Source organism: Macadamia integrifolia, chromosome 6 (assembly GCF_013358625.1).
Source record: "Macadamia integrifolia cultivar HAES 741 chromosome 6, SCU_Mint_v3, whole genome shotgun sequence".
Classification (NCBI taxonomy): domain Eukaryota; kingdom Viridiplantae; phylum Streptophyta; class Magnoliopsida; order Proteales; family Proteaceae; genus Macadamia; species Macadamia integrifolia.
The window spans coordinates 15,405,458-15,432,747 of NC_056562.1; the positions used below are offsets into that span (position 1 = coordinate 15,405,458).

At 39.8% G+C, this 27,290-nt stretch overlaps 1 protein-coding gene across 1 annotated transcript in view; it reads right to left on the reverse strand.

Moving 5' to 3' along the window:
- The window catches only part of LOC122081661 (MOB kinase activator-like 1A), a 45,022-nt gene extending 18,564 nt beyond the window's left edge, over positions 1 to 26,458 (reverse strand). The window contains exons 1-2 of the mRNA XM_042648852.1: positions 26,331 to 26,458; positions 13,680 to 13,728 (exon numbers count right to left, since the gene is read on the reverse strand). Coding sequence (XP_042504786.1) covers positions 13,680 to 13,728; positions 26,331 to 26,353 — 72 coding nt within the window. The 5' untranslated portion in view covers positions 26,354 to 26,458. The remainder of the gene's footprint in view (positions 1 to 13,679; positions 13,729 to 26,330) is intronic.
- Between the last annotated feature and the right edge of the window lie 832 nt (positions 26,459 to 27,290).

Genomic DNA, 27,290 nt, shown 5'->3' on the forward strand with positions numbered 1-27,290 from the left:
TTTAGGTGCCCTTTGTATTGACCTCATACTGAAGGACATGGGGAAGAACTCAGTATTGAACTGTTTTGGGTGCCCTTTGTATTGACCTCATGCTGAAGGACATGGAGGGAACCCCGTGTTGTTGAAGACTGAAGCAATGTAATCCCATCTCAGGGAATCAAAAGCCTTGTGAATGTCTATCTTCAAAAGGGCAGCTGAAGAGTGAGATTTCCTGTTAAATCCTTTAACAATTTCATGGCAAAGCAGAATGTTATCCCCTTGTTATCCCCTATACTTCTGCTTGGGATGAAGGCTGATTGATTATTACTGACAAGGGAATCCACCACCAATTTGAGTCTGTTAGCAAGGATTTTTGCTATAAATTTGTAGATAAGATAACAAAGGGAGATTGGCCTGAAGTACTTCATCTCCTCAGCTCCCTCTTTCTTTGGAATGAGGCAAAGAAAGGTATGACTGATCCCATTAACTTGACTAGGATTGAAGTAGAAACTCCTGAATCTGTTTATCATATCCACTTTGATAAGATCCCAAGAGGAAGAAAAAAAGCCCATGCTAAATCCGTCCAGACTAGGAGCCTTGTTAGCCCTATGAGAGAGGATGGCTGAAGTGATTTCTTCATCAGTGGGGATAGCCATGATGGAACCACCTAGGTTGTCAAGGATAGATTTGTTTAAGAGACCAGCAGGGATGGAGGAGGGGGGGCCTGGCTCCATCTTAAACAAATTCTTGAAGTAGTCAACAGCAACACCCTTAATCTCATCCACTTTGTGCACTTGCCTGCCATCCGAAGTAGTCAACTTGGTGATGGAGTTGGCTAAGGAAGCATTGAGGTGATCATATTGAAGTTGGCTCTGGATGGAGGATGGAGGATAGCTTGTTCTTGCAATCATTAACTTGAGAAGATATATTCCCGAAGGAGTTAGTATTCCAAGCTTTTAGACCATATTTGACATTCTTCAACTTTCTAGCCAAGGCAATAAGAGGGGTGGAAAAGGCACAGACAAGCTTCAGCCAGGCTTCTTTAACAATGGAGGGGGAGTCTGGGTGGGAGGTCCACATGTCAAAATTTAAATGGTTTAGGCCCAAATGAGGTATAAGGTTGGATTAGGAGCGAAATGGGGCTATGGTCAGATATGTCAGAGGTTCCAAAAGTAGCATGGGAGGAGGGGAAGGCCTTTAGCCAGGCTTCATTGACAAGGAATTTGTCTAGCTTTGAAGCAATTCTAGCCTGGCCCGATCTCTTATTATGCCAGGTATATTTAGAACCTGACCATCTGAGGTCATCAACAGCCATGTCATCAAAGCATGAGTTTAAGGCATCCATATTCTCACTATCCAAGGTACCTCCACCTTGTTTTTTATGAGATAATCTGATCATATTAAAATCTCCTCCAATTCCCCATGGAGATTGCCCAATCTAGTTAGCCAAGAGTCTAAGGTCATTCCAAAGAGCAACCCTTTCAGCAGGCCTGTTGGAAGCATAGACAGAGGTAAGGAAAAAAGAGATGCTGGAAGCAATATCTATAATGGATAGGTGCAAGAATTGGGTAGAGAAGGAGATGCGAGTAATTTTGATCTTAGTGTCATCCCATATAAAACAAATGCGCCCATTATAATGATCAGAATGGTTGGACAAAAAAGGCCATCCTGGAGCAATAGTGAAGGAGATTTTGAACAAATTGGACTCTTTGACATGAGTTTCCAAGATACAACAGAAGGAGGACTTGAGCTCTTTTATGAGCGCACGAACAGAGGCATGCTTGGAGGGGGAATTAAGGCCCCTAGCATTCCACAGCAGGCTGTGGGTCATTGGCCAAGGATAGAGGAAGGCATCAAAGGCTCACTAGAGGAGGAGCCGGTAATATCAAGAATAGGGCGAGACTTGCTTCTTCTCTAATAAGAGCGGTGAGGAGCAGGATGGGGGTTTGCAAGGCCAAGGGAGGTGGTGCAAGGCTGACGAGAGGAGGCAGCAGGTCTGCGTTTTCCTTTTTACACATTTCTCTTGGAGATGGCAGGGAGGGGCGGGCTGTCGGGCAGGGAAGATGAGGGAGGAGGGTGAGTCAGGTCCGAAACCATATCCAAATGGTTCAGGACCTGGGCAGAAGGCAAAGAAATTGGTTCCACAGATTGGGTTGAAGGTGAGATGGTAGTTCCCAGAACCGCAGGTACCTGGGAGTGGGCCGAAGGCAAGGGAGTGGGTAAGTGGGCTGGAGAATGGTTTGAAGGTGTAATGGGTTCCAATGTCATATTGGGTTGCTCAATGGGCCTGGATAGACATGTCTCTCCCATGGGAGTTTTCCAACAGCATCTACCCTTGTAAAGCCCAAGGATCTCAAGTGGGAATCCACACTGTCACGTGCCTCCATCGGGGTTAAAGCCAAAAGAAGGGGGGGAGGTTGCAGACGTCTCCTTCAGGGTTTCCTTCGGCAGCGAATGAGGAGGCGGGGCCGAGTCCTCTCCTTCTAACGTATCTCCTTCAGAGTCTGAGGAATTGGCATCGAAAGAAGAGCTCGAACAGCTAGACGGAGAAGAGGAACTATCATCAGAGCTTGCAGAGGAGTCATTGGCTGAGGGGGAGCTTTCTTCACAGACAACAGTTTTCGAAGGAAAATCCTACGCGTCAACATCAGTCAAACCGACAATCAATGGGGAGTCACCGATGTTGTCAGCCACATCAGTCAAGGCTGCAAATCGGGGTTTGACCATTGTGCAAGGACCAATTGTTGCCCTAAGATTTCTCTACTGGGATAGGCGACCGTCCAGCGACGGCAACCCTAAAAGGTTTCCTTCCTCTTCTATTCCGACCTTTGCCTCTAGCCAGAGGACGAAAAGAAGATGATCGCCGACTAATTTCAATCATCAGAGAGAGGTCACGGTGAAGAAGGGGTCTGGCAAAGTCTGCATGCATGCGAGTTAAGAAAGGTTCCGGGGAGGTTGCCGACAAAAACGACCTTGAGTCATGGCCGAACACTTTGCAGAGAGTGCATTGGGGGGCTTCCATTCATATAGAATCTGCTGCTGGAAGTGGAAATCCTCTGACAGAGATGGAGGAAGGAAGAGCAACAGCGGCATCAACCTCAAGGCAGATACGTGCGAAAGCAAGACAGTATTTTTTACAAGTTCTGGTGTCTGAACACACTGGAGTTCCAATAACAGAACCAATAGCGCTTAGCCCCTCAGAGCACCAGAAGTGGAGAGGCAAGCCTAGGAGGGAGACCCAGATATGAATAGAAGAGAGAGGTCCACCCGATTAAGGAGCAGGTGACAGTGCCAAGGCCTAAGGAACATCTAACTTCTCCCCACCCTCCAAATACCTCCTTCCAGAATTCTCAGCCTATCATGTTCGTCAAAGAACCTGAACAGGAAGAAGCCATGGTCAAGAAGGAGAGTATCTACAGAGCCTACAGGGCGCCATTGCCTCGAGAGGGACACCTTAACCAGGTGAAACGACAGTCTCTTCCCCAAGAAATGACCCACGAGGGAGTTCTACCACTGAGTTGCTTCAGAATCAAAAAGGCCCTTGGGGCAAATAGCAACTCGAGAATCCCTAAGGATAGTGGGAGGGACAAAGTGCAAAGAAAGGCTGTCGGGTGGAGAGGTGGGGGACGGCTTGAAATGAGAGTTCTATGGAGCATCGAAAGGGGGAGGCAAAGATGAAAGTGAGGTTGTCGAAAAAGGAGCAAGGGGAGAAGGGGAAGAATCCGGCAGGGGACCCCAACCGAGGGTCCGGCCATCAGAGACACAATCCAAACTCTCTCCTCTAGTCGATTCTAGTAGGATGTTGTTTCATGTAAACTCTGACCTTCACTATCTATTTTACTTTCTGCTATTCTGTAAATCTATAACTATTAATAAAAAAGAAACATCCAAAGGTGTTCTGTTATGTTCTAGTGCTGATTTATATGTTGGGATCTATTGAAAATCATTGTGGGATGATTCTGCTGTGAGATCGGTACCTAGTTGCCTAGTTGGGTATTGGTTTCACATTACAGGATGCTGAAGACCAAGTTGGTTGGATTTTTGGTTAGACTGAGCATTACTGGATTCATCACGAGTTACATTGCCCAGAAGAGCTTTGAGGCAAAGAAGGTAAAACTCAGATGATCAGATCTATGTTTGCTTCAGGCGAGTGGTTTTGCTTGGGAGTCAGGTTCTCTAGGAGGTAGAGCAGCCCAATCAACCATATCTAGTGAGCTGTTCTAGCACGACCTGAAGAAGGTCGTTATATTCCTTGAGCCAGTGGTGGTCTTGTAGATGGTAGACTCCAAGAAGCATACCCTACCACACTTGTATGCTGAAGTGGAAATGATAAAGGACCATGTGGCAACAGCAATACCACGTGGTGGTAGGACCGCAGGAGCTACACTGAAATAGTGCAAAATTGTTAGGAGAGGAAGCTTATACATCCACAGCATAAGGCTAACGAGTTTTTCTTTTATACTAAGCCAAATTACTTTTCATTTTCAAGTTATTCATATCATTTACAGCCTACTATCTCAATCCCAAGTACCAATACAAGCACAGAATTGGGATCAATCAGGAATTGATAGATGCAGTTCAAGATGTGGTGGCCAAGCTGGAGGCTAACCCAGATATACAGTCGGCCTGTAATAGTGAGGAGAACTTGCAATTTCTCAAGTATTTTTAATTAATACAATTACTTGAATTGGTATTGATGTCGACTTACCAATGTTTGAATGGACATAGATAAAGACCTTCAGGGATGGACTTTGGGCATCCGGCCATGCAGCCACACAACCCAATCGGGACAAATCCTGGTAGGCCTATTAACTTAGTTCGTCAGGTCAATTCAAATAATAAGTATGTACCGAGTACTGTCATTGGGTCTTTGTCATTGTTGATGCCCATGAGTATGTGGTTGTATCTTCAATCTCATGTTGTAGTGCACATGCACCAACTGTTTCATCCGTTTATGACCCAATCAGTTCCTCCTCTTGGGAGTGGAGGAGGATCACCTATAAAAGTGGGAGAGGGATTAAACATGGGCATTAACAATGAAAAAGACCCAATCGAGCTCAACAACATCTTCCAAATGGAGTTAGACGAGGAGGATCCCCCATACGAGTGGGTGAGGGATCGAGATGACCCCGTGATAGATCAACACGAGTAGGCCCAACCCTGAGATTTATAGTCTTATAGGTACCGATATTAGCAAGTTCATGGCTTCTCGAGAGGGTTGAGTTCACAGACACCCCAACTTTTTGAATCCCATACTAGAAAGGATGATGATATCGATTAGTTGCATCCCAGCTCCCACACTCCACACCATCGTTGTCTGATGGTGGAGATGATGACGTTAGTGGTGGTGATGATAGTGATGGTGATAGATTTGTGGGCCTTCACTTAGTTTGATCATGTTACATAGGGTGCTAACGATGGTGCACGTGCCTCCACACATACAGGTTATCCAAAGGCTCACACTGCAAGTGCAAACAAGATGAGGAGCATTACAGCATTGACATGGAGATAGATGCTTCTTCCTTATCTAGCACACTCGAAGGCCTCAGTTTGGAGGGGAGTAGTTGTAGAAACGCAACCATAAAACGATGCAGAAGATAATGAAAAACAAGAACAAAAAATGCACTCAGATTTACGAGGTTCTGCAAGATTGCCTACGTCCCCGGTAAGATGAGATCCTGCTCCACTATCAATGGAGAATAGGGTTACAGCGCGCTCGTCCCTCACACCTCTCAGTATTGCTTGCATTACAGAGAAAGAAACCTTCGCTACAAATACGAAAAAACCTTAATCTGGAAAGTACACAATTGCCCTCCTGCCTGTCGAGGCGCTGCACCAATACTCCCTGGATTAAACTATGATAGAATATAAGACATCGTACACCAACAGTAATGGATATGGTGGGTATGGATAGTTGGGTTAGTGTCATGCACCATCATTTCGCACAGAGATATCCAATATATAAGGCATGGTGGGTTTAATCAGTATGCCTCTTCATCATCTTCATTCCCCACTGCTTATAATGATCAATCACAAGGCGTCATCTTTTATGGATAGAATCTTCTCATTCCCAGGCCCCCAGCAACAATAAATCTCTGAAGGATTAAAGTATCGGTATCGGTCGCCGTATCGGTCGACTAAAATTAAGATACATATCGGAGGGTATCGTATCGTATTGAAGATACGCTAAGATACACTAAAGATACGCACATAAATGGATATGAAACACCTTTTTAAACACTTTTACATAAAAAATTTGTTAAAAAAAGCTATTGATAATATGTATTATGCATAAACACTAAATTAAGGATATCGCACTAAGAATTCGAGGTTTATAGTTGTCCTATAAATGTAAAATCCTTGTTCCCAACCTTGATTTCCACTTTAGTTAGAGAGAAATATTGTTGGCAGCAACTTTAGAACAAAAATCCCCTAAAAATCGTGTTTTGAAAAAATACCCATCTTGGCCATTATATGACCGTAGCGCACTATATCGGTACATACCAATACTCACCGATACGTACTGATCGATACATACCGATACTCACCGATACGTACCGATCGATACATACAAATACCCATTGATACTTACCAATACATACCGAAATGTATATTTCACCTCGATTTTATATTTTCCATAAGAGTATCAGTACGTATCGATAGTGTATTGGTGCATATCAGTATGTACCGTAAGATATATATCGATACGAAAGGATTTTAAAAATTTCATGCATCGTATCGGTTGGCTAAATTTAAGGTGTATCGGAGGGTATCGCATCGGTTTCGAAGATACTTTAAACCATGATCTCGGTCCACCAAGCAGCTACAGTGGACCCACATTTGCATCATCTTCCCAACCTAGTGAACTATATCAGAGGCTGGGGTACCTAGAGTATATTGATGATGAGACCTATCAGTCCATTTTAATGGACTTTGAGCATTTCTTTAAACATAGTGTAACATGGCCTTCTTTTGTTATAGAGTTGGAGGAATGCTCTCGTCAGCGACATCAATCTTCCTCATCTTTCAAGTCCGCCTTAAACTTTGTGGTACTGACATAGAGTTGAAGGCTTCATAAGGTTCTTTGAGTTTCAATTTGGTTAACTGATGTACTCTTATAGTTGTAACACCTGTGCACTTATATGTGTACTAGTAAGTTGTAACACTTTGACATTTAATAATATTAAATGATTTTTTTCTTCATTTGTAATGCATATTTTAGTGTTTTCATTGAATTTTGTGTTATTAGCCGGTCCCGTTAAGTTGGGATAAGGCTTTGTTGTTGTTGTTGTTGTATTAAATTTTATGTGTTATGTGCTAAATTATGTGTAGCACAGGCTATATTTGAGAAAGTATACAGCAATGTACGTCGTACACTATCAAACTAGGGTATGAAACCAAACAATTTTGGGTTTTTTTTTTTAACAATCTAAAGGTTCCATTATTTAGAGAAGTTTAACTAGGGTCTCCCTTAAGTTTCAATCCAATATATGATCATTTGACCACTGAATGATTAAACGAAACCAACCACCGAAATATCTAGGATTTTCATATAGATTTTGGTTCAATCCCAAAATATTTTGGCTTCTCGAACCCTGGTTCAGAAAGGACTAACCTATCATCATTATGTATCACCCCTTGGTGATTTAGAGGAAGTTTATGGGGGATTCTAAGGTAGACCCAACTCTATTGGGGTTTCAGATGATTCAATCAAATAAAGGGTTGTTTTTCTTTCTTCGAATCCCCCCTTTCAATATCTCTACTAGCCATTCAAAAACAGTGCTTTGTCATTGAGCATTAAGATTTGGGTTGCCCACCCACACAAGTAATTACCCCCAGGTCAATAGGATGATCATTTAATAGGGCTAAAGGGGAATTTCACTCACATTTAAAAGAGAGAGAGAGAGAGAGAGAGAGAGAGAGAGAGAGAGAGAGAAGCAGAAGAAAGAAAGAAAGAAAGAAAGAAAAGAAAAGAAAAGAAATTGGACCATCCAATGAGCATTTGACAGTTAGGTATTCCAATATTGCATGTCACTAGCATCAAGGTATTGAAAGCAAGGAGCAGAGAATTCTAATGTTCGGCCAACCAGATAAGCATGCAGGAGAAGGGCTTTTCATGAATCTGCACCTGGATCTAGAAATGTTGCTTATGGCCAAGGAAGAAACGTTCAAAGCCATTCATTAAAACCAAAACAAATGGGTGTTGTGTAGCTTGGAGGAATGAACAAGCTCATGATGCTTTTCTCGACATTGGTGGTCACTTATATCAAAATGTATATTTCTTTCTAATGGTCGCTGCTTTGGAAGGTGGGAGAAGTCTTCTTAGGATGTGATGTATGCATGGTTCAAGAACTCATACTTCTCGGCCGAAATTTTGGCATTTTCAGTGGTTTCGGGGGATCCCGAGATGAAACCTGGTTTGTGGGAAATTTCAGAAAAAAATACCTGGTTTCGGTGGTTTCGACCCAAATCTCAATTTCGGCCAGGCTGAAACCCGTCCAAAACGCGAGATTTAGTTCCTTGGATGTATGCCTTGGATGTATGCCAAGTGTCAACAGAGGTCCCTTTTTAAGAGGGGTGTTTCTCCCTCAAATCTCAATCACCAACAGAGACTAGAAAACCCCATACACAGAACCGTCCATGTACGCAAATAGAATAGTGACTAGAAAACCTCATACACCTTACAGGAAGACGGTTTTGTTGATCAAAGCAAAAAAGGGGGAAGAGGTAGAAGGAGCCTTTTATTCCTGCCAGTAAACATCGACAGTGACCTTTTTTCTGTTGTAGCAGATTCCTATGCTGTAACTGCTTTCTGAGTCTGTGATATAGGACCAAGTCTTCTAAAACCCAAATTTCATAGGTAAAGGACCCAACCACAATGTAACTTCACACCTTTCAATAATGTGGGAAATCCTACGTAATGCCAATGAAAATTGAGCTCAACAACATCGCAGAATGAAAAGAGGGAAAAAGAGTTAGGGAGAATACTTTTATGGTTGATATGACAACCCAAGAAAAGTAGATCTACCTTGGAATCTATGGGTCTTAACTCTTAAGATAAGTAGAACAAAGACGGAGTATATGGTTTGTAACTTTAGTCACTCAAGGACGGATAACGATGTGGTGAAACTTGAGAGAGAGATCCCTCAAAGCGATCATTTCAGATATTTGGGGTCAATCATAAACAAAGGTGGTGAGATTGAAGATGATGTGTGTCACAGAATTAAAGTAAGATGGACGAAGCGGAGAAGGCTTCTGGAGTGTTGTGTGATCGACGTATATCCCTAAAGCTGGAAAATTCTATAAGACAGTCATAAGACCAGCTATGATGTATGGGGCGGATTGTTGGGTAGTTAAGAAGCGTAACATAGATAAGTTGAGTGTACGAGCGATGAGGATGCTGAGATGGATGTGCAGCAAAACTAGAAGGGATAGGGTGAGAAATGAACAGGTTAGAACCGATTTGGGAGTTGCACCGTATCAGGACAAGCTTAGAGAATGTCGCTTAAGGTGGTTTGGACATGTTTAGCATACCTTTGAAATGTCCTGTAAGGAGGAGTGACTAGATCCAGATGGAGGGAGCTAGAAGAGCTAGGGGTAAGTCTAAAATGACCATTGAAGAGTTGGTAAGGAAAGACACGCAGAAGCTCGGTCTAGACCCTAGTATGACATCAAATAGAGCTATTTGGAGGGCAAAGATCCATGTTGCCGATCGCTTTTAAGTGGGATGTCCCGGAGGTGCTGCTTTGTTTTTGTCCCTTTCTTTTCCCCTTTCTTTCCTTTGCTTTTATTTTACAATCATGTCTATCGTGGATCCATGTGGCCGACCCCATTTAGTTGGGATAAGGCTTTGTTGTTGTTGTTGTTGTGGTCTTGTATGACAACCCAGGAAAGCTTATGAAGTCATCTGCAGAAGGTATGACTTACGTCATACACCTACTATGTTCCATGGCCCAGATGGATTATGTTTCTTAAAAGAGAATCCCAATTATTGATTATAATTATCAATCGCCCACCAGGGGAATTCAGAGGAAAGCAATAATATGTGACAAATTCTGATTTGAACTGAGTAAGTACTGAATCAGAACTCACATCTAGGATTTCTTGTAGGAAATCAAGAATCTTACTAAGATTGATCTGTTTCATGGTGAATAGAGATTGTGCAAAGCTGGTCCAATACTGGCCCAATTCTATCCCATCGAACCAGCCAGCTATCGAGCAGCCCCAATTGTCCTATGCTGGCCCATTCCTGCAGGCGATCGAACCAGCACAGTGGACCCCATACTATTGCAGTAATTTGTCTTTATTTTGGTCTTCTAGAAGCCAACAGCAAGCCTCCATCAATCCAGCCAGCTACAGCAGCATAAGTTTCTATTTGTCTCCTCCGAGCTGTCACAGTGCTGCTTTTTGTCCTTTTGTGTGTTTTGACCAGTCAAACACCAAGTTGGGTGCTGCACAAGTCTTCTAGAATGTCCCTTGTATTGTCTCTTATGTTTTCTTAGAGTACAAGTTAGTAGTTAGTTGCCTAAGATAGTTTCTATTTTATGTTAGTTTCCATTTCTTTAGATATCTTCTATTTTGTAATTTGAACCTACTCCTCTATATATGGAGCTTATGTAATCAATTGAGAAGATAATGAAGAGTTGAATTAAGATGGTTTATGCTGTTGTGCTATGGGATGCAGTTGGATGAGAGGCCCTAGGTGAGAGACTTAAACTTGAGGGGTGAGATGCCCAAAGCCTAACCTTCTCTTCCCCCCCCCCCAATCGATTCTATTTACCTTTTTTCTTATTCCTTTGGTTTATTGCTGAGAGTGTGCGGTTTGATCACTGATTGAAGACTTAATGATCATCCTTTGCATCAGATAGAAAAACAACCAAGGAAGGCCAAAATCGATCCATACTTTATTAGGGTTTTGACTTTTGAGGGAGATCGACCAGACCATATCTCCCCATTAGTAAGTCCAATCTTCAAGCCCTTTAGGCTCCTTCGAAAAGAGTTTGGTGGCCCAGCTTTTAAGGGTTTGTTCAGCACCACAAGAGGAGCATTCTATTGAAATTTGAAATCCATCAGAGCCTCCTACAGCCAACCGCAGGCTTCCTCCTATTTCAGCCAGATTCGAACCTCGGTTCTCAATCTGATTTCAGATTTGAATTTTTGGGATCCTAACTGGGGTTGGGTAGTTCCTACCTAGCCTTACATCAAGGGAACTCAGATATCTTGAGATCCCATGAAGAGCAGCAAAGAGAGACATCAACTAGTAGAAATAATAGTAAAGAGTAGGTAATAACAGCCCAATAACTAAACCACATCTAGGGAAAAGGATGGCTGCATGCAACCTTGGAAGAAAACATTGATTTACCATAAATTTTAACCAGTACAAATTTCACCCAGTGTCAAAAATTTGCACAAACTACACATGGGTTTCCTATGTTTACTGAGACTATGCTCCTTCCCACAGCCTGCTGTTAAAGGCTTAAAGCTGATGTAGATAAGTCACTTAATGGGCTTATTTTATTGCAAATAAGCCTTGGTTGGTTATGTATATGTTGGGACTTTGATCCCTTGGGTTTTCTTTATAATGGGCCACTTTAATGGGCCTAAAATAGGGGTAGAAAGTAGGAAAACGGGATTTAATTCATTAGCTTAGTTAGAGTCCTATTTGAGTCTATTTCCTTTGTAATTTTAGTTTTTAGTCAGTTTAAGTTTCCCTATTAGTGAATAACTAGTTAGTTACCTACTAAATGTTGGAGTTCTAGTCTAGTCCTATTTGGAGTCCAACTCCTATTATATAATGTCTAGTTCTACTTGGAGTCTAACTCCTAGTTAGGTTATGATTGCTAGTTTGCCGTCTTTATATAGAGGAGTTAATGCACTCTAATGGGACAGATTTGAAGAATGATGAATTGAGTTAATGTTTGAGAGCCTTAGGGTTGTGTGTGATTCCCCCCCCCCCTTTATGCGATCTCTCCTTCCCTGTTTGGATTTGTGCAATGTCTAACTGTGTGATCCCTTCCTTCCCCTTCTATTCTAGTTCTTCCCTTCTTCCCTAAGGCCCCTCCATCAAAAGCAAGTAACCAAAGTTTATCATCTGACGTCTATGCTCTTAAAATATATCAACTTTGCCTTCAAAGCTCAGCTTTCAGTTAGGGTAATCAGGTTGCTAGTCAATGGGCTTTAGTTGTTGCTAATATGCACTATTTTGGATTTTTTTTTTTTCTCTCTCTGTGGGGGCAGGGTGGGGGTAAATCGCCATTAACAGTTCATACTATGACTCTCATGGGAATTGCAGTGGTAAGAGTTTGACAGAGAGGAGAGGTAACAGGAGAGGGAGAGAGAGGAAGAAGTTTCATCTTTTTTTATGTTTTGGGGGGGTGGGGTGAGGAACAAAAAATTAGCTTGTGAATGGGAGTAGTGAGGCAGAGCTCCTATTTTGTCATGAGAGAGAGGCAAGGTAAAACTCTCCGTTCAGAATCTGGATCTGCTGCAAAATCTCTGGTTCTCCTTGAACAACATTATCAGTCTGTGTCGGCTAAATATTCAATTACACTCAAAATGTAATTGGGAGAAAATTATCAAAAAAGAAGGCTTAAATGTCTAAATAAATCCCTAAAATCAGCAGCACTGATTACGTAGAGCAGTTTCAAAGTTTTTCCTTTAAAAAAAAAAAAAGGCCACTGGTACAAGAGTGGAAGAGTATTAACGGAGTAGGTCCTTGAAGATTCTCCTGCATCAAACAAACACAAAGACTGTTCCTCTGCAAATTCTCTCAAAGTGTTGTGTCACCTTCAACATGCATTGAGATCCTTTCCACCTGTTATGTAATGGTATTTCTCAGGCACATGGAACTGATCTGATACAAGCCTGACAACATTGATCCCTATAAGAGTCAATAAGATTGGAAGAAACCAGCATACTAATGATCTCTTCACCACCAAACCAACACGGACATCTGGTTCTACACACTAAAGATGATATAATTTATATCCTGTACCACTACTGTAGTATCAAATTTTGAATCTTCTCTTCGCCAAAACATTGCATCATACTGTAAGGAAATATTGGACAAGGGATATAAACTAGGGATATATATAAACTAAGGTGGAGATAGGATTTTGAGATGGATGTGTGGCAAAACTAGGAAAGATATAGTAAATGACCACATTAGAGTTGAGTTAGGAGTAGCTCTGATAAGCTACGTGAGAGTCGTTTGAGGTGGCATGGCCATGTTCAATGGAGGCCTTCAAATGCTCCAATTCAGGGGAGTGATACGTTCAGATTGAAAGAGCTAAAAGAGACAGGGGCAGGCCTAAAATAACTCTAGGAGAGCTCGTGAAAAAAGACAAGCATAGCCTAGGCCTTCTACCACGCATGACTTCGAATAGAGCTGATTGGAGAGCAAGGAACCATGTACCCGACCCCATTTAGTTGGGATGAGGTTATGTTGTTGTTGTGGTTGTTGTTGTTGTTGTTGAAATACTAGACGAGGGAGTATCCCAAAAAGAAAAAGGACAAGGAAATGTAAATTTCAATTTTGGATAAAATCTGTCAAGCAAACAAACATTAGAAGTAATGACAAGTCAGGGAAGAAATTAAGAGATGTGAAGCAAATAAATATTTGAAGTGATAAATTTTAGAGAAGAAATAGTCACGCCATGCACGTGAAAGGCATAAAATCTTTAATGAAATCAACAGCACACCTTACTTCCTGAGGGTGAACTCTTTTTTGGGCGAAATGTCTTCTGGTTCCTGTTGGCAAATCAACCAATTGTAAGGCCACCTAGAAAAGAAGTGCAATGGAAAAAGATGCATGCAATATCAATAAAGAACCTCAAATAAAGATAATATAAATGCTAAAACTGTGGATATACATTGTTGTTGCCCTACTCAACGGCTCAAGCTTTTAGGATAACCGGTTGTAACAAAATAAAAAACTAGAGAATTATGTTTAGATCCTACAAATCTAGTCCAAACCATGCTAACATAATGTTTGGAATTAATGTGATAAAAGAAATTCTCAAAATTTAGCCAAAACACTGTTTTATATTTTCAAGGGAAAGATTAAATATATAAAAATAAAAGAATAGATGATGAAAGGATCTACAATCAGGTGTAATACAAGAAGAATATCCCTCATAAAATGCGACATGTTGCCAAAGAAGTCGATCATTTTACAGTGGAAGAAAATTTCGGGAAAAAAAAATGGCAACAAAAGCTTACATTTATTATAATGACACTAACAGGAAAATATGGTCTTAGAGATAATACATAAAGACCAAATATTAGAGAAAAAATGGAGTTCCATTTTTAAAAGAAAATGACTAGTGGTACAAAAGGGTCACGTTCAGACGTGAATCTAATTCCAGACTCCGAGCCAGAGTCAGAATTGGATGGTTGAGTGTCACATATTATGGTATCTAACATGAGAATCACTCCAATTCAGGATTCAAGAAAAACAGTGATTCACGGATTCTTGCAGTAATTGGTAGGGAAAATTAGTAAATCCCATTATTCAACACGTTAATGAGGATTCTTAGGGACGATCAATAATCTGGATGGTAAAATCTCCTCAAGATCCCATAATAAGAATCCCATCCAAAAGTGGCCTAGACAAGACCTATGGATGTCAATGTCTAGACCAAAACGTCCGAGTGTTGTTGTTTTCAAGATCATCCTACTTAAGAGGGCAATGGATATCTTGTACGGCCAACATCAGAGTTTTCTAGGTCAGACATGCACAATGTTGAAAAGGGACCTAAAGTTACATGGACCAACTACATTTTGGGGTTGAATAGCTTCTATTACATATAAATTTTTTTATTTTGATAGGTAAAAAGGGAATCATCTTATTTTGCTCGGTAAAAGGAATCACCTCCGACAAGGTGGACGCTGTTTCCAACTTTGTCGGTATTTCTCTCATAAGGCACTAATGCTGGTCAATTTAACCATTGAATAAATGAGGAATTCTGAGGTTAAGAGAACATTCCAAATTTGGTAGTCTTTCTCAACTGTATGGCCCACTATGTGGTGTTTTCCCTTTGTTTATTCAGTTATCCCAGTTTTCAGAACAATTCTCAAAGAATGATCAAGACAAAGGAATGTCAGGCTAAACTTAAAAAAATAACTATGTCGTTAGAAATGATGACATGGACATGCCATGCTCATTAGCTTGGGAACCAAAAAACAGTCATGAGGCAAAAATCTGACAGAGGTGGAACGGCTCCCACATCTGTCAAAGGTGAACTCCCACTCCCTCCATTTTTCTATGGTAACAAATATTTTAATATTCTGAGCTTAAATAAAACTCTTTGGGAACAATTTTGAGTCTAATCAGTTAATGCTCAAATTTTGGCTTAGTTTTGGGTAACCAGTGCTAGTCATAATGGTTAAATACTTATCCAACAAAACATAAATCTCTCAAATCCAAGTTGATATATTAAAGTCATGACCAAGATACTGCAAGGTATCACTTTATGGCATGATCCCAAGTTCTATCACTAAAAATCTAGAAGTACAAGAGTTTAACAATACCATTTAAGCTTTAATTTTATAGTGATGAATAGTATAATGTCACCAAGCACTGAGATTTTTTATTCTAGATTAAGTCTCACAATGATGAAGGGGCGCACTCAGTCCAATGGTAAGTTACGAAAGTTGCGACCTAGTGGTCAAGCGGTCGAAAAAGCCTCTCGACATTCTCAGGGTAAGGCTGCGTAGTTCTTGCCACGCTGGACCTCGCACCCGTGGGAGCGTAGTGCACCAGGTACGGCCTTTTTTATTTTTAATCTCATGATGTTAGCAACTGTTAAGTGTGACTGCCAAGAAACCTTCTTTTACATTCATCGCTTTTTCTGGTTCAACATAAACAAGTCTTATGAAACAAAACCAGATTCTATTCTTCATAAATCTCAAACCCACAACCTTTGGCCACCCTAGTCACGCAAGGCCTGCATGCCTAGTCAAGTTGTTCAGTCTAACCACCAATGGGAAAAAAAAGAAAAAGAAAACACTTCTCAAGAACACAAAAAGAAAACCCGATTTCACAACAAAACATGACTAAACCATTCCTACAATCCACTTTCTGCTTTGAAGTCCTAATCCCCATTAGTAAAACTCTATCAAGTACTGCTGGAATTGCAGACACAGCAACTATGAACTCCATCAAAGCTTCAAACATTTAGCTATGAACATCACAATTTTCATATCTAAACTACATAATTCCCCAATAAAATAAAGGGCTGATCTCGGTTCAACGTTAAGGTTGCTCGGCATCAGATTACTAATATTTTCAGAAAAATAAAAAATAAAAAAAAAAAAAAGAAGAAGAAAAGAAAAGTGAACTATGAGATGCAGTTAAGAAGAACAAGAATCCAGCAGCAAACCAGGCCATTGGTTGGGTCGAATGGACCAATAGGCTTAATTTTGAGTGCCCAATGGGTTATATAGGTCATAGGCGAACTATTTTCAGGTTTTCTATCATAATGGGCCAGAACCATAAGCCCAAATATTAGGGATTTAAGGCGTATATGGGTCTAAGAGAATTAGTGTTGTTATCCATTTTAATAATTTGTATTCTTTCTTTATTATTTTTTATTTTTTATTTTGATGACTAAATAAATTCATTATCAAAGGGGGGTAGAATATAAAGGGGAGGGGGGAAGAAACAAGGCAAAAGCCTACCAAAGGAAAACCAGGAATAGGGCCAGACTACAAGGACCTAAGAGGGGGGAAGATGATAAAAGGGGGAGATTCTAGGAGACAGCAATGAGCCTATTCCTCAAGGTGTCAATAATAAGGTGGTGACAGAGGCAGTCAAGCTTGGAGCTCACATCCAAGTAGATGGCCTTCCCAATTTTATCAAAAGAACGGGAATTGAAAATCCATCTACGGAGGTTTCACTCCATCCAAAGGTGGTTGATGGTTGTACAGAAGGCAAGCTTACCCACAGTGTCACAAATGGAGGACCACCGCCCAAATTTCATGTCAATCCAAATCCATTATCTACTTAAAGGAAGAGTTCTTCTACAAGAGGGCCAGCAGGATTTATGAACTTTTTTCCAATTAGAAGAGGAAAGGGACAGGAGAAAAAAAAAAGGTGGTCAATATCTTTGGTGCCATTCTAGCAGAGGCAGTGGGAGGAGGGGTATGGAATGTGCCTGGAGATGAGGAACAACTGCTTGAGAAGGCAATTGTATATAGCACGCCAGGCCGTGAAGCTATGACGACGGATATGGCCTTTGAATCAGATGATGTTGCACGCCTCATACCAATATCATCAATGCAATCATTGAAGGAATCAATAGAGAAGAGGTCCATGGGGTCCCCACCAATATTCTCAGAAAGAGTGTCTAATGACATTAAAATCACCCGCCAGGCCCCAAGGAAGGGAGCCAGTAGAGGGGGCAAAGGAATGGAGATTAGACCAAAGACAACCTATCAGAAGCTCGATTAAGAGCATAGATGGTGGAAAAGTAGGAGGGAGAGCTAGAGAGGTGGGAAATGGAGAGGTGGATAGATTGAGAGGAGGAGGATAAGATTGAAACATTGAGAAGGAGGGGGTTCCAAAGAACCCAGATACACCCATTAGGACAATGGGCGTAGTTAGAGAGGAAGGACGAGGAAGTGTTGGATAGGCATACTCAATCCAGCCATTGTTTATATTTTGTAGTGTTCTAGAATAGTTCCTATTTTGAAGATAGACTTGGGTTGTGAGGGATTCCTCTTAACATATATAGAGGTTTCCTACTTCGGTAATTGCTAGGGAGCTATAAATGAAGGAGAAGGACCTAGACCGTATCTTTAGACCAAAAGAAAAAAAAAAGAGACAATGGCTTTATGTTGTTTTCCATTATGAGATGCAGTCGCAAAGTGAGGGGCTTTGCATGGTCAATGTGATGCCGATCAAGGCTTGGGTGGGATGCCCAAGTCATATCTTTTTTATTTTTGCTGTCATATGAAGAAAATAAAAGAGGTAAATAGAATTCTATTATTGATTGTGTTCATCCCTATATCACCGATCATAATGCAGTGACCTCCCACATTCTTTCCCTGATTCACCATTATTTGGTATCAGATGTATAGAGGGGCAGTAGAGCCATTACGTTGATGGGACGATATCGAGGGTTGCTGAATTCTACTTCCGATTGAAGGATATTGTGTGGTTCTGATTCGACATCACTACAAAACATGTGGACGAGTTTTTTCAAGACAAGGAGAGTTGATGCTTAGACTTCAGAAGAACAAGATGGCCAACAGCAATTGGTTGGGTCAAACTGACCAAGAATGGATCAGTAGGCTTAATTTTGAATGTCCAATGGGTTACATGAGTCATGGGCTGACTTTTTGGGTTTCTATTGTAAGGTAAATCTATAAGCCCAAATATATTTAAGGCCCATACGAGTTTAGTGTTAGCTTCTATTTTAATAAGTTGTATTCATTATTTTAGTTGTGTTTCTAGAAGGGTTGGATAGATATGCTATAATCTAGCTACAGTTTCTATCTGAAATGTTCAAGAATGGTTCCTATTTTGAAGAGAGACTAGGTTCGAAGGGATTCCTCATACAATACATAGAGGTTTAGCCAGAGTTTCTATTTGAAAAGTTCGAGAATGGTTCCTCTCTTGAAGAGAGACTTAAGTTCTAAGGGATTCCTCCTACAGTCCTACCATACATAGAGGTTTCCTACTTTAGTCATTTCTATGGAGTTATAGATAAGGAAGAAGGACCTAGGACATCCAATGATTTTAAGACAAAAGAAAAGATGTTTTCTCCTGTAAGATGCAGTTGCAAGGTGGCAAGCTTTGCATGGTAATTGTGATGCTGATCAAGGCTTGGGTTGGATGCCCAAGTGATATCATTTTTATTTTTACTTTCATATGTAAAAGAAATAAAAAATAAAAGAAAGTGTAAAACGAATTCTGTTATTGATTTTGTTTTATTCAAATATCATCAATTCTGTTGCAATTGATCTCCCACCTGTTCTTGGTTCGAGATCAATTCCTCATTAATATGTGCAGATACTGAAACCAAACCCAGTGAAGAAGCACAACTGAGAGAGATATCTAAACCCATGATAGTTTAGTGTACTCATCTCTAAGGAAACAAAAACAACTCTAACTCATAGCACGATGGGGACACTCCCCATATCGTGAACACTCTTTAACAGTCTTCTACTCAGCATTTCTATCTTATAGACAAACTAATGCTGTCTAACCAGCATTAATTTGAGGAAGTGTGTAAAAAGGAGGGATAAAACTCAAGGTCTTTTCTGTTGCATATTTTGTATATGTTTGCTGCTGTATTTTATAACCTCCATTATAAGGGTATTTTTGTACTTGTATATGGGATAGCTTGCATAAAAATAAAGGCTCAATTGGGTAAATCGATCAAGGACATCACCCTCCAAACTTGCCTCTTATTTTTGCTTTTAGCGACACTGGTTTCAGTTCCAATCGATTGACAGTTCTCATGCAATAAGATAATCTCCAAAGCTCGTTAGTCCCTACATCCATCCACCTTATGACATTTTGCAGAATCCCACTCTATGATAACTCTAGAGCAACCCTTCCTCATTAACAAATCCAGCCAATACTGATGGTGCTAAAGCCTTAACTCTATTTAAGATTAGGGCATAATTTGCCAAGGATTTTGGGACAGACCAGATTAATGAAAAGGAGAAACCCAGATAATTAGCCACTGATATGGCAACATAAACCAGAAATCTGAAATAGGAGATAACAGAAAATAGAATTGATGTTGCAGAAAGAGTGGACAGCTCTATCACTATGGGAAATATTTAAGAACTCGAGAAATACAAGTCCAAAGAGCCTGAAACCCTTGTCAAGACCTTTAGGGTCTTAAATCTATCAGTCCAAGTCAAGAGACTGATTTCTCCCACAGGGTGTGAGTAGTATTTAGATCAGTTTATGATGACCAGATTTTGGGAAATATGAACAGGGTATGGACAGAACAGAAAAGGAAAGGCTTAGAAATTAGATCAATTACAGAATTTGATGAATCTGATTTATAGACCAGTGGATGGAATAGGACTAAAATCAGAAAGGAAACTGATGATTCAAATAGACAGAGCAAACAAGACATTGGATAGAAAGCAGAGAACACAAGCAATAAAAATAAGCCAATATTAGAGTATGAATATAGAGTTCTTGGACCCGAACTTGAAATAGATACTGCACCTTAGTAAGCTGGTATTAGAACAAAATAAAGAATAGTGGTTGAGCTGGGAACCCCCCAAGATCAAACTCAAGAGTCCACCCAAGAGTATTGAGGAATCCACCTCAAAAACAATACCATGAATCCACACGGTTTTGCAACCAAACAGCAGCGTTGTATTGATGAGATCATATGACATCAATAATCCACCTCAAAAACAATATCACGAATCCACATGCTTTTGCAACCAAACAGCAGCGTTGTATTGATGAAATCATATGACACTACTACTTACAAGTACCCTATGGGCCTATCTATAGAGTGGGGATTCAGCCTTAGGCATAGCTACAAAGCAAGAACTTTCTAAACTTTGAAACTAGAAACTAACTAGATCCCAAGGACACAGAAAACAGAAATTAAGTAGAGCCTTCTAGGAGCTTAGCTTGGAGGATAATCTTTATCTAAAATCTCTAGTTTGTAAAATAGAAACACATAGCTAGAAACTTTAAAAACACACACACACAAGGCTATTTCTGAGTCTCTGGATGCTAGAATCTGTCTGCTCAAAACAGATAAGGCTTCTAGTAGATCCCCCACACTAGGACTTCCTAGCTCTAGGTCTCTTAGCTACGGCATCGCATGAGAACCATAAATTCCATTCTAGTATAATCCCCTTCTCCAATTGTACCAGAAAACACACAACCACTGATCTGCCTCATATCCTTCTATGCCACCTATTCCTAAGAGTTCCAGAAACCCTCAAGAAGAAACATCGAAAATTAACTTCATCGAATTTTCAGGTAGAGGTTGCCATCAAATGACAGGCCTGTTCACTAGTTCCCCTGAGAAAATCAGAGGGATCCAATCTCTAACTCACCAGGTTTTTTTTTTTTTTTTGCTTTTAAAACTCATGTCCATTGTGGCCCAGTTTGCAACCTTTCACTGTCTTTCCAGTAACCTTCCTGACTTCAAAGAATTGATCTTGAAAAATTCATGTGTCTCTCTCCTTCCAATTGCACCAAAAGTTAGCAAGAAAACCTCTTTCCAAAGAAACCTCACTTTCTTCCCAAAAATTTCCCCACCAATACCAGGTTACTTGACATCCTCTGGAAAACCCCAAGCCATTGGAAACAACTCAAGAAAGAAGAATCAGACATTTTTGCAGAAGTGCAATAAAGAAATAGATGGTCCACAGATTCACCCTCACTCTTACACATAAGACATACATTAGGAAAGAGAGCATGTCCTGGTCTCCTCTCCCGAAACAAGTCAAAAGTAAGCACCTTTTTGTGATTAATTTCCCATGTTTTCCCCTAGAGAGACTTAGTGGTTGGATGAAGACATTCAAGCAGCCATTAAGACTAAGAAAGATAATTTTAAGACATGGCGAAGGACTAACAATGTAGAAGATCAAATAAGGTATAAATCTGCAAGAAATGAAGCTAAGATGATTGTAGGGAAAGCAAGAGTGAAGAAATATGAAGTCTTTTATAACAACCTGAGCACAAAGGAGAGGGAAAAAGCTCTCTATAAGATAGCTAGAGTGAGAGAAAGGAAGAGTAGAGATTTCGACCATGTAAGATGCATTAAAATTGAAGATGGTAGAGTACTAATAAGGGATGAGGTCCATGAGGACATTACGGAGAGGTGGAAAGAGTATTTTTTTCAGGCCACTCAATGAAGCTATTTCGAGTATTAGCACCCCAAAAAACTGCGCCACTCATCTAGATGCCACATGTTGTCATTATATTCGCAGAATCAAGGTGTGTGAAGTGAAAGAAACTTTAAGAAAGATGAAAGTAAGCAAGGCACCAGGCCCAAATGGATTCCCAATAGGGATGTGGAAGAGATTAGGAATCTACGGTCCATCTTGGCTAACCAAGCTGTTTAATAATATTACGAGCACACAAAAATGATAGATGGCTGGAGGAAAAGCATTGTGATCCTGATTTACAAAAATAAAGGTGATATATAGAGTTGCAATAACTATAGAGGCATAACATTGATGAGCCATACTCTGAAGTCATGAGAGATGGTTATAGAAACCCCCCTAAAAAAAGAAATTGATATTTGAGAGAACCAATTTGGTTTTATACCCGGTATATCGACAATGGAGGCTATCTACTTACTTAGAAGGCTCATGGAAAGATGTAGAGAGGGCAAGAAGGATCTCCATATGGTATTTATTGGCCTAGAAAAAGCATAAGACAAAGTCCTTAGGGATCTAACCTGTCATATTCTTGAAAAGAAGGGTTTTAAGTAAATATGTGGACATGCCTCTTGGGAGGAGTAACATGAAGCTCAGAATTATGGGTGTATTCAATACTCCCAAATAAAAAGGAATTGATCTATGGTCGATCCGTAAGAGATAAATAGGAATTGCTAGCTCTACCTCATGAAAAAGACTTCTTTCGTGGAATTAACCATTCCATTTCTTTTACAAAGAAATTCTGTTCAACTAAGCAAATATGGCCTGGTTACAGAAGCCTATCAAAAGAGACCTATGAGCTCATATGGCTGCTTGTAATGAAAGGGGTGATCTCGTAGTACTTGGTCTGTGAAGATGCATTGTTTGGATTCACTTCCTTTTCCTTCCCTGGAGGTGTAGTACATTGGGGCTATATCTCTATGCTGCTGTTCTGTCCTGTCAACCCCTTATTGCTTGAGCAAATATCATACTATCCCAGGCTTTTGCTATTGCTATTCGCTCATTTTCTTCTTTTTTCTCCTCCCTTTTCTTCTCTCCTCAAGATCCTAAGTTTTTGATTCTGTATTTTTTAACCCATCCAATTCCCAAAAATTAGCTTCATCACTTCCGGAAATATCAAAAAGAAAAAAAAAAGGTTTGTCTATTTGTCCCAAAAAAAGCGGCGAATGCAACATTTTCTTGAAAGAGTCTCCATAGGCTGTTTTACGTTTTTGAGAGCGCATGGATCCTTTGATTAGATCCCTACGAAAATCTGGTTGTTGTGAATAACGTATTAAAGTCACTTCGTTAAAGATATGTATAAAGATGTGCTGACTAGCATAAGAATGGTGGGGGTCAAGCTAGTGAATTGCCAATTACAATTGGGTTACATCAAGGATCAGACTTTAGCCTTAATCTATTTGCGCTTATCATGGATGATTTAACCAGAGACATTCAAGACGAGGTTCCTTAGTGTATGCTTTTTGCTGATAATATTGTGTTGATAGATGAGACAAAAGTAAGGACTAACACTAAGTTGGAGCAATGGATGTCTACCTTGGAATCAAAAGGTCTTAAGATAAGTAGATCAAAGACAGAGTATACGGTGTGTAACGTTAGTTACACTAGGATGATTAATGAGGTGGTGAATATTGATGACAGGGAGATTCCACAAAGTGATTATTTTAGGTATGTATTTGGGCTCATCATAAGTAAAGAAGGGGATATAGAGGATGATGTTGCCCAGAGAATTAATATAGGTTGGTTGAAGTGGAGAGGTGCATCCAAAGTGTGGTGTGATCGGCATATTCCTTTAAAGCTTAAAGGAAAATTTGATACGACTGTCATCTGACCGGTTATGATGTACGGAGTGGAATTTTGGGCAATTAAGAAGCGGCGTATAGATAAACTAAGTGTAGTGGAGATGATGACATTGAGATGAAAGTGTGGAAAAACTAGTTGGCAATAGCTCTGATCCATGATAAGCTACGTGAGAGTTCTTTGAAGTGGCATGGCCATGTTCAACAGAGGCCTTCGGAGGAATGATATGATTCAGATTGAAACTTTGAAAGAGCTAAGAGAGTCAAGGGAATGCCTAAAATAACCCTAGGAAAGGTGGTGAGGAAAGGGCTTCTACCACACATGACTTTGAATAGAGCTGATTGGAGAACAAGGATCCATCAAGAGGGTTCTGGATTTCCAAATTAACTAAGAGGATAAGAACCCCTAAGATTCTCATCATCATCAGAAAAGAAAATGATAAAAAAAAAAAAAAAAAAAAAAAAAGCATTAAACAAAGACTCGAAGGGGTTTTACCACTACCAGTCAAAGTAGAGTTCAAGATTCTTTTTGAAAAAGCCAAAATCACGTGACTTATTTTCATGTCGAAATGAAATGTAAACTCACTAGGTATGCAAATTTCCATTGAATTTCTGGCATTTCAACTGAAATTTTGGGCTAGTTTCAATTTCGATATTGTTTTGGTCGAAACGTTACAGATGGTTCTTATAAAAGCACCATTTCGATCAAAATGGGTCAAAACCCATTTCTTGCGTTTCGAGAAGTTTCAATAGTAATATGGGGGAAGTGCCCAAAAAAAAACCCAAATTTGGTTAGTTTTGGCCAAATCACCTATATTTCTTGGTGGAACAAGGTGTTGGGGACTACCACAACGCATCTACATCGACAATTTGCCAGGTTTGAGCAAGATTTGTGCAATATGCCATTTTTAGAGGCATACGATTTTCCCTTGAAATTAATTGTTGCAAAAAAAAAAAAAAAAAAAGGTAAACAGTTAGTGCTTGACCTTAACTTTTTGTTTTTTAATTTTCTGGTTAAAATACTGATTTTTTAAAACAACCTTTTGGAAAAAAATAGGGTTAATATACATTGGTTGGGGCTCAACTTTATATATTCTAGACACCGATACCAATCTATGACTTCACAATGTCACTTTTATCTTTTTGCGTGAAAATTATTTTTTTTAATTTTGAAAGTAAAAAAACTAAAATATTTTCAGAAAATTAAAAAGGAAAAAAAAAAATGTGTACCCAGTATATGAGGCTCCCACCACTGCAGGGTCAGGGGAGGGCCATAATTTACAAAGCCTCCCCCCCTTCTCGTATTGAGGCTATTTCCTGACCCAAAACCACAACCACTAGGTCACAATAGAGCAAACTTATTGTTGCACCGAGGTCCACCATCTAATAAAAGGTTGAAAATTTGTGAAAGTATTGCTTCTGCCTTCTCAACTGAAAATGATGATTAACATTGCATCCAAGAGACTAGATGGAAGGGTCAAAAGCTAAGACATTGGAGACTTCAAACTTTGGTATTCGGGAGATCAAAGTATGTTACGTACGTGGATTTGTGGGTGACGTGGCATGGTTGTAGTTTATTTGTAGTTATTTTTATAATGTAATATTTATGTTGTTAGTAGTTATTGGGTAGTTTTATAGGAGTTATAGTTAATGGGGGAAGTGTTGTACGTGGGTGAGAGGAGTTGTAACTACTTTGAATTCCTATTTAAGTGGGATTACTTTGAATGAAAGGAGACTTGAATGATAATGGGTTACTATGTTTTCTCTATTTTGAGAAGGAGGTCATGGCTTCCTCGATATGGCCAAGAGGTTGGCTAACTCCAAATTAGCCGAGACGTCATAGCCTCGTCCGTTAGGCTACCATCCATTTTTATTTCTTATTTAAATTTTCCTAGTTTAATTCTCTCCCTATCTAATCTCCTACTTTTTCTCTATTCTAATTTATCTTATCAAAATCCCAAGAGGACATTGGCTGTGCATGTATCAAAGTAATAGAAGTGGAGTAGGCATAGTAGTGGACAAAGATCTAAAGAATGATATAGTGGAAGTTAAAAGATTTGAAGATCCACTTTAACTACCTGCAAACAATATTCACTTCAACTAAATTTGCCTTTCCAAGATACCAACTAAATTAAACTGCAACATTTTGGATCTTATCCCCCCCTGGAAGCAGGATATCTTTTCAGCAGAATCATAATATAATCCTACTAGACCACTCAAACAAACATTACAAAGAAAATTAACACTGAATTGATTAGCAAAACATAAATGCATGCCAAATTAAACTAATGAAATTATCATTTTTTTCTCAGTTGAACACAAAATTAAAAGCCCTGCTGATGGGGTATCAGCCATCTATCTAGGAATCTCCATGTAACAACAGATGCAATTAACGCCATTACCAAAGTATATCTAGCCGAGAAAATTATAAGACAGATAAAACCAGGATTCAATCTGTGGAAAAGAAAGATCTACACATAAAGGCCAAGGAAGATATGTAAGACTTTATTAACCAGCAAAACATTAAATCTAATTAACGATCCCGAATATACAAATTAAAAGAAATCATCAGGGAAATGGAACTGCAAACACACAAAAAAAGAGCAATAAGAATAATAATAATCAATGATTCGTAAAAGAGAGCAGAGCTCTGTCTCAATAACAAGGACTTACCTGCCCAGACCAAACAGACTCATGGCGAGAGAGAGAGAGAGAGAGAGAGATTTAGAGAGAGAGAGTGATGTCTCTATAATGTGTTCGAGTTTAAAGAGGGGTTTTTTTTTTTTTTTTTTTTTTTGTTTCTTTTTCTCTCTCCTCTCAGGTGAATGTGTTGAAATTGGAAAGTCGTTCGAGGAAAGTGACTTCCAACTTTAACGGCCACGGACGGGGGTCCGGGCAGCCATTATTCGCTCGGGCAACCCCGACTTAGCTACCCGATGACAAACATTAAACGATCGGGCAGCTTTGGTGGTAAAGCATCCAAAAGTCTTTAGCCATATACCAGCGTCTTTGAGCAGTAGAGGGGCTGTGGGCCCGGATCCTCTCCAATGCTCCAGTCCTTCTAACATGCATTGGATGATTGGCAGCATCAGAACACGCATTCCGAGTGTCTCTTAATCACCTGATATGCATTAGAAGGGCTACGGCTCACTTGAGAAGATCTCATTCCGCATTTTCTTTTCCAATAGGATACAGCCCAGGGTGAGGGTGGAGGGTTAGAGCATGCCAACACTAAATGTAACTTAGAGGACTTGATCAACTAACCAAAGCCATAAACATACTTTGACAAGACATGCCAAATTGCAAGTCGAATTAGTATATAGGCACTGGGTACTAAGTGAGTCCCACACTCCCACTTATCCAGTTTCCAATAAAATATCCGTCCAATAATTCGGTCTAAACTTTACAAATAAATAAAAATATAACCAAAGTCCCACTAAAATATATATATATATTTTTCAGGTAAGGGTCCCACTAAAAATTTGAAGGTCTAAATAAAATGAGAGAGAAGGAATCGACACGTCACATAATTTGTGTTATAAAGAATGATATTATCCACATGGTCAAAGTAAGAGAGAGAAAATAATAAAGAATCTCTTATGAGAGGGAATTTTTTTCCCTAACAAAATGTAT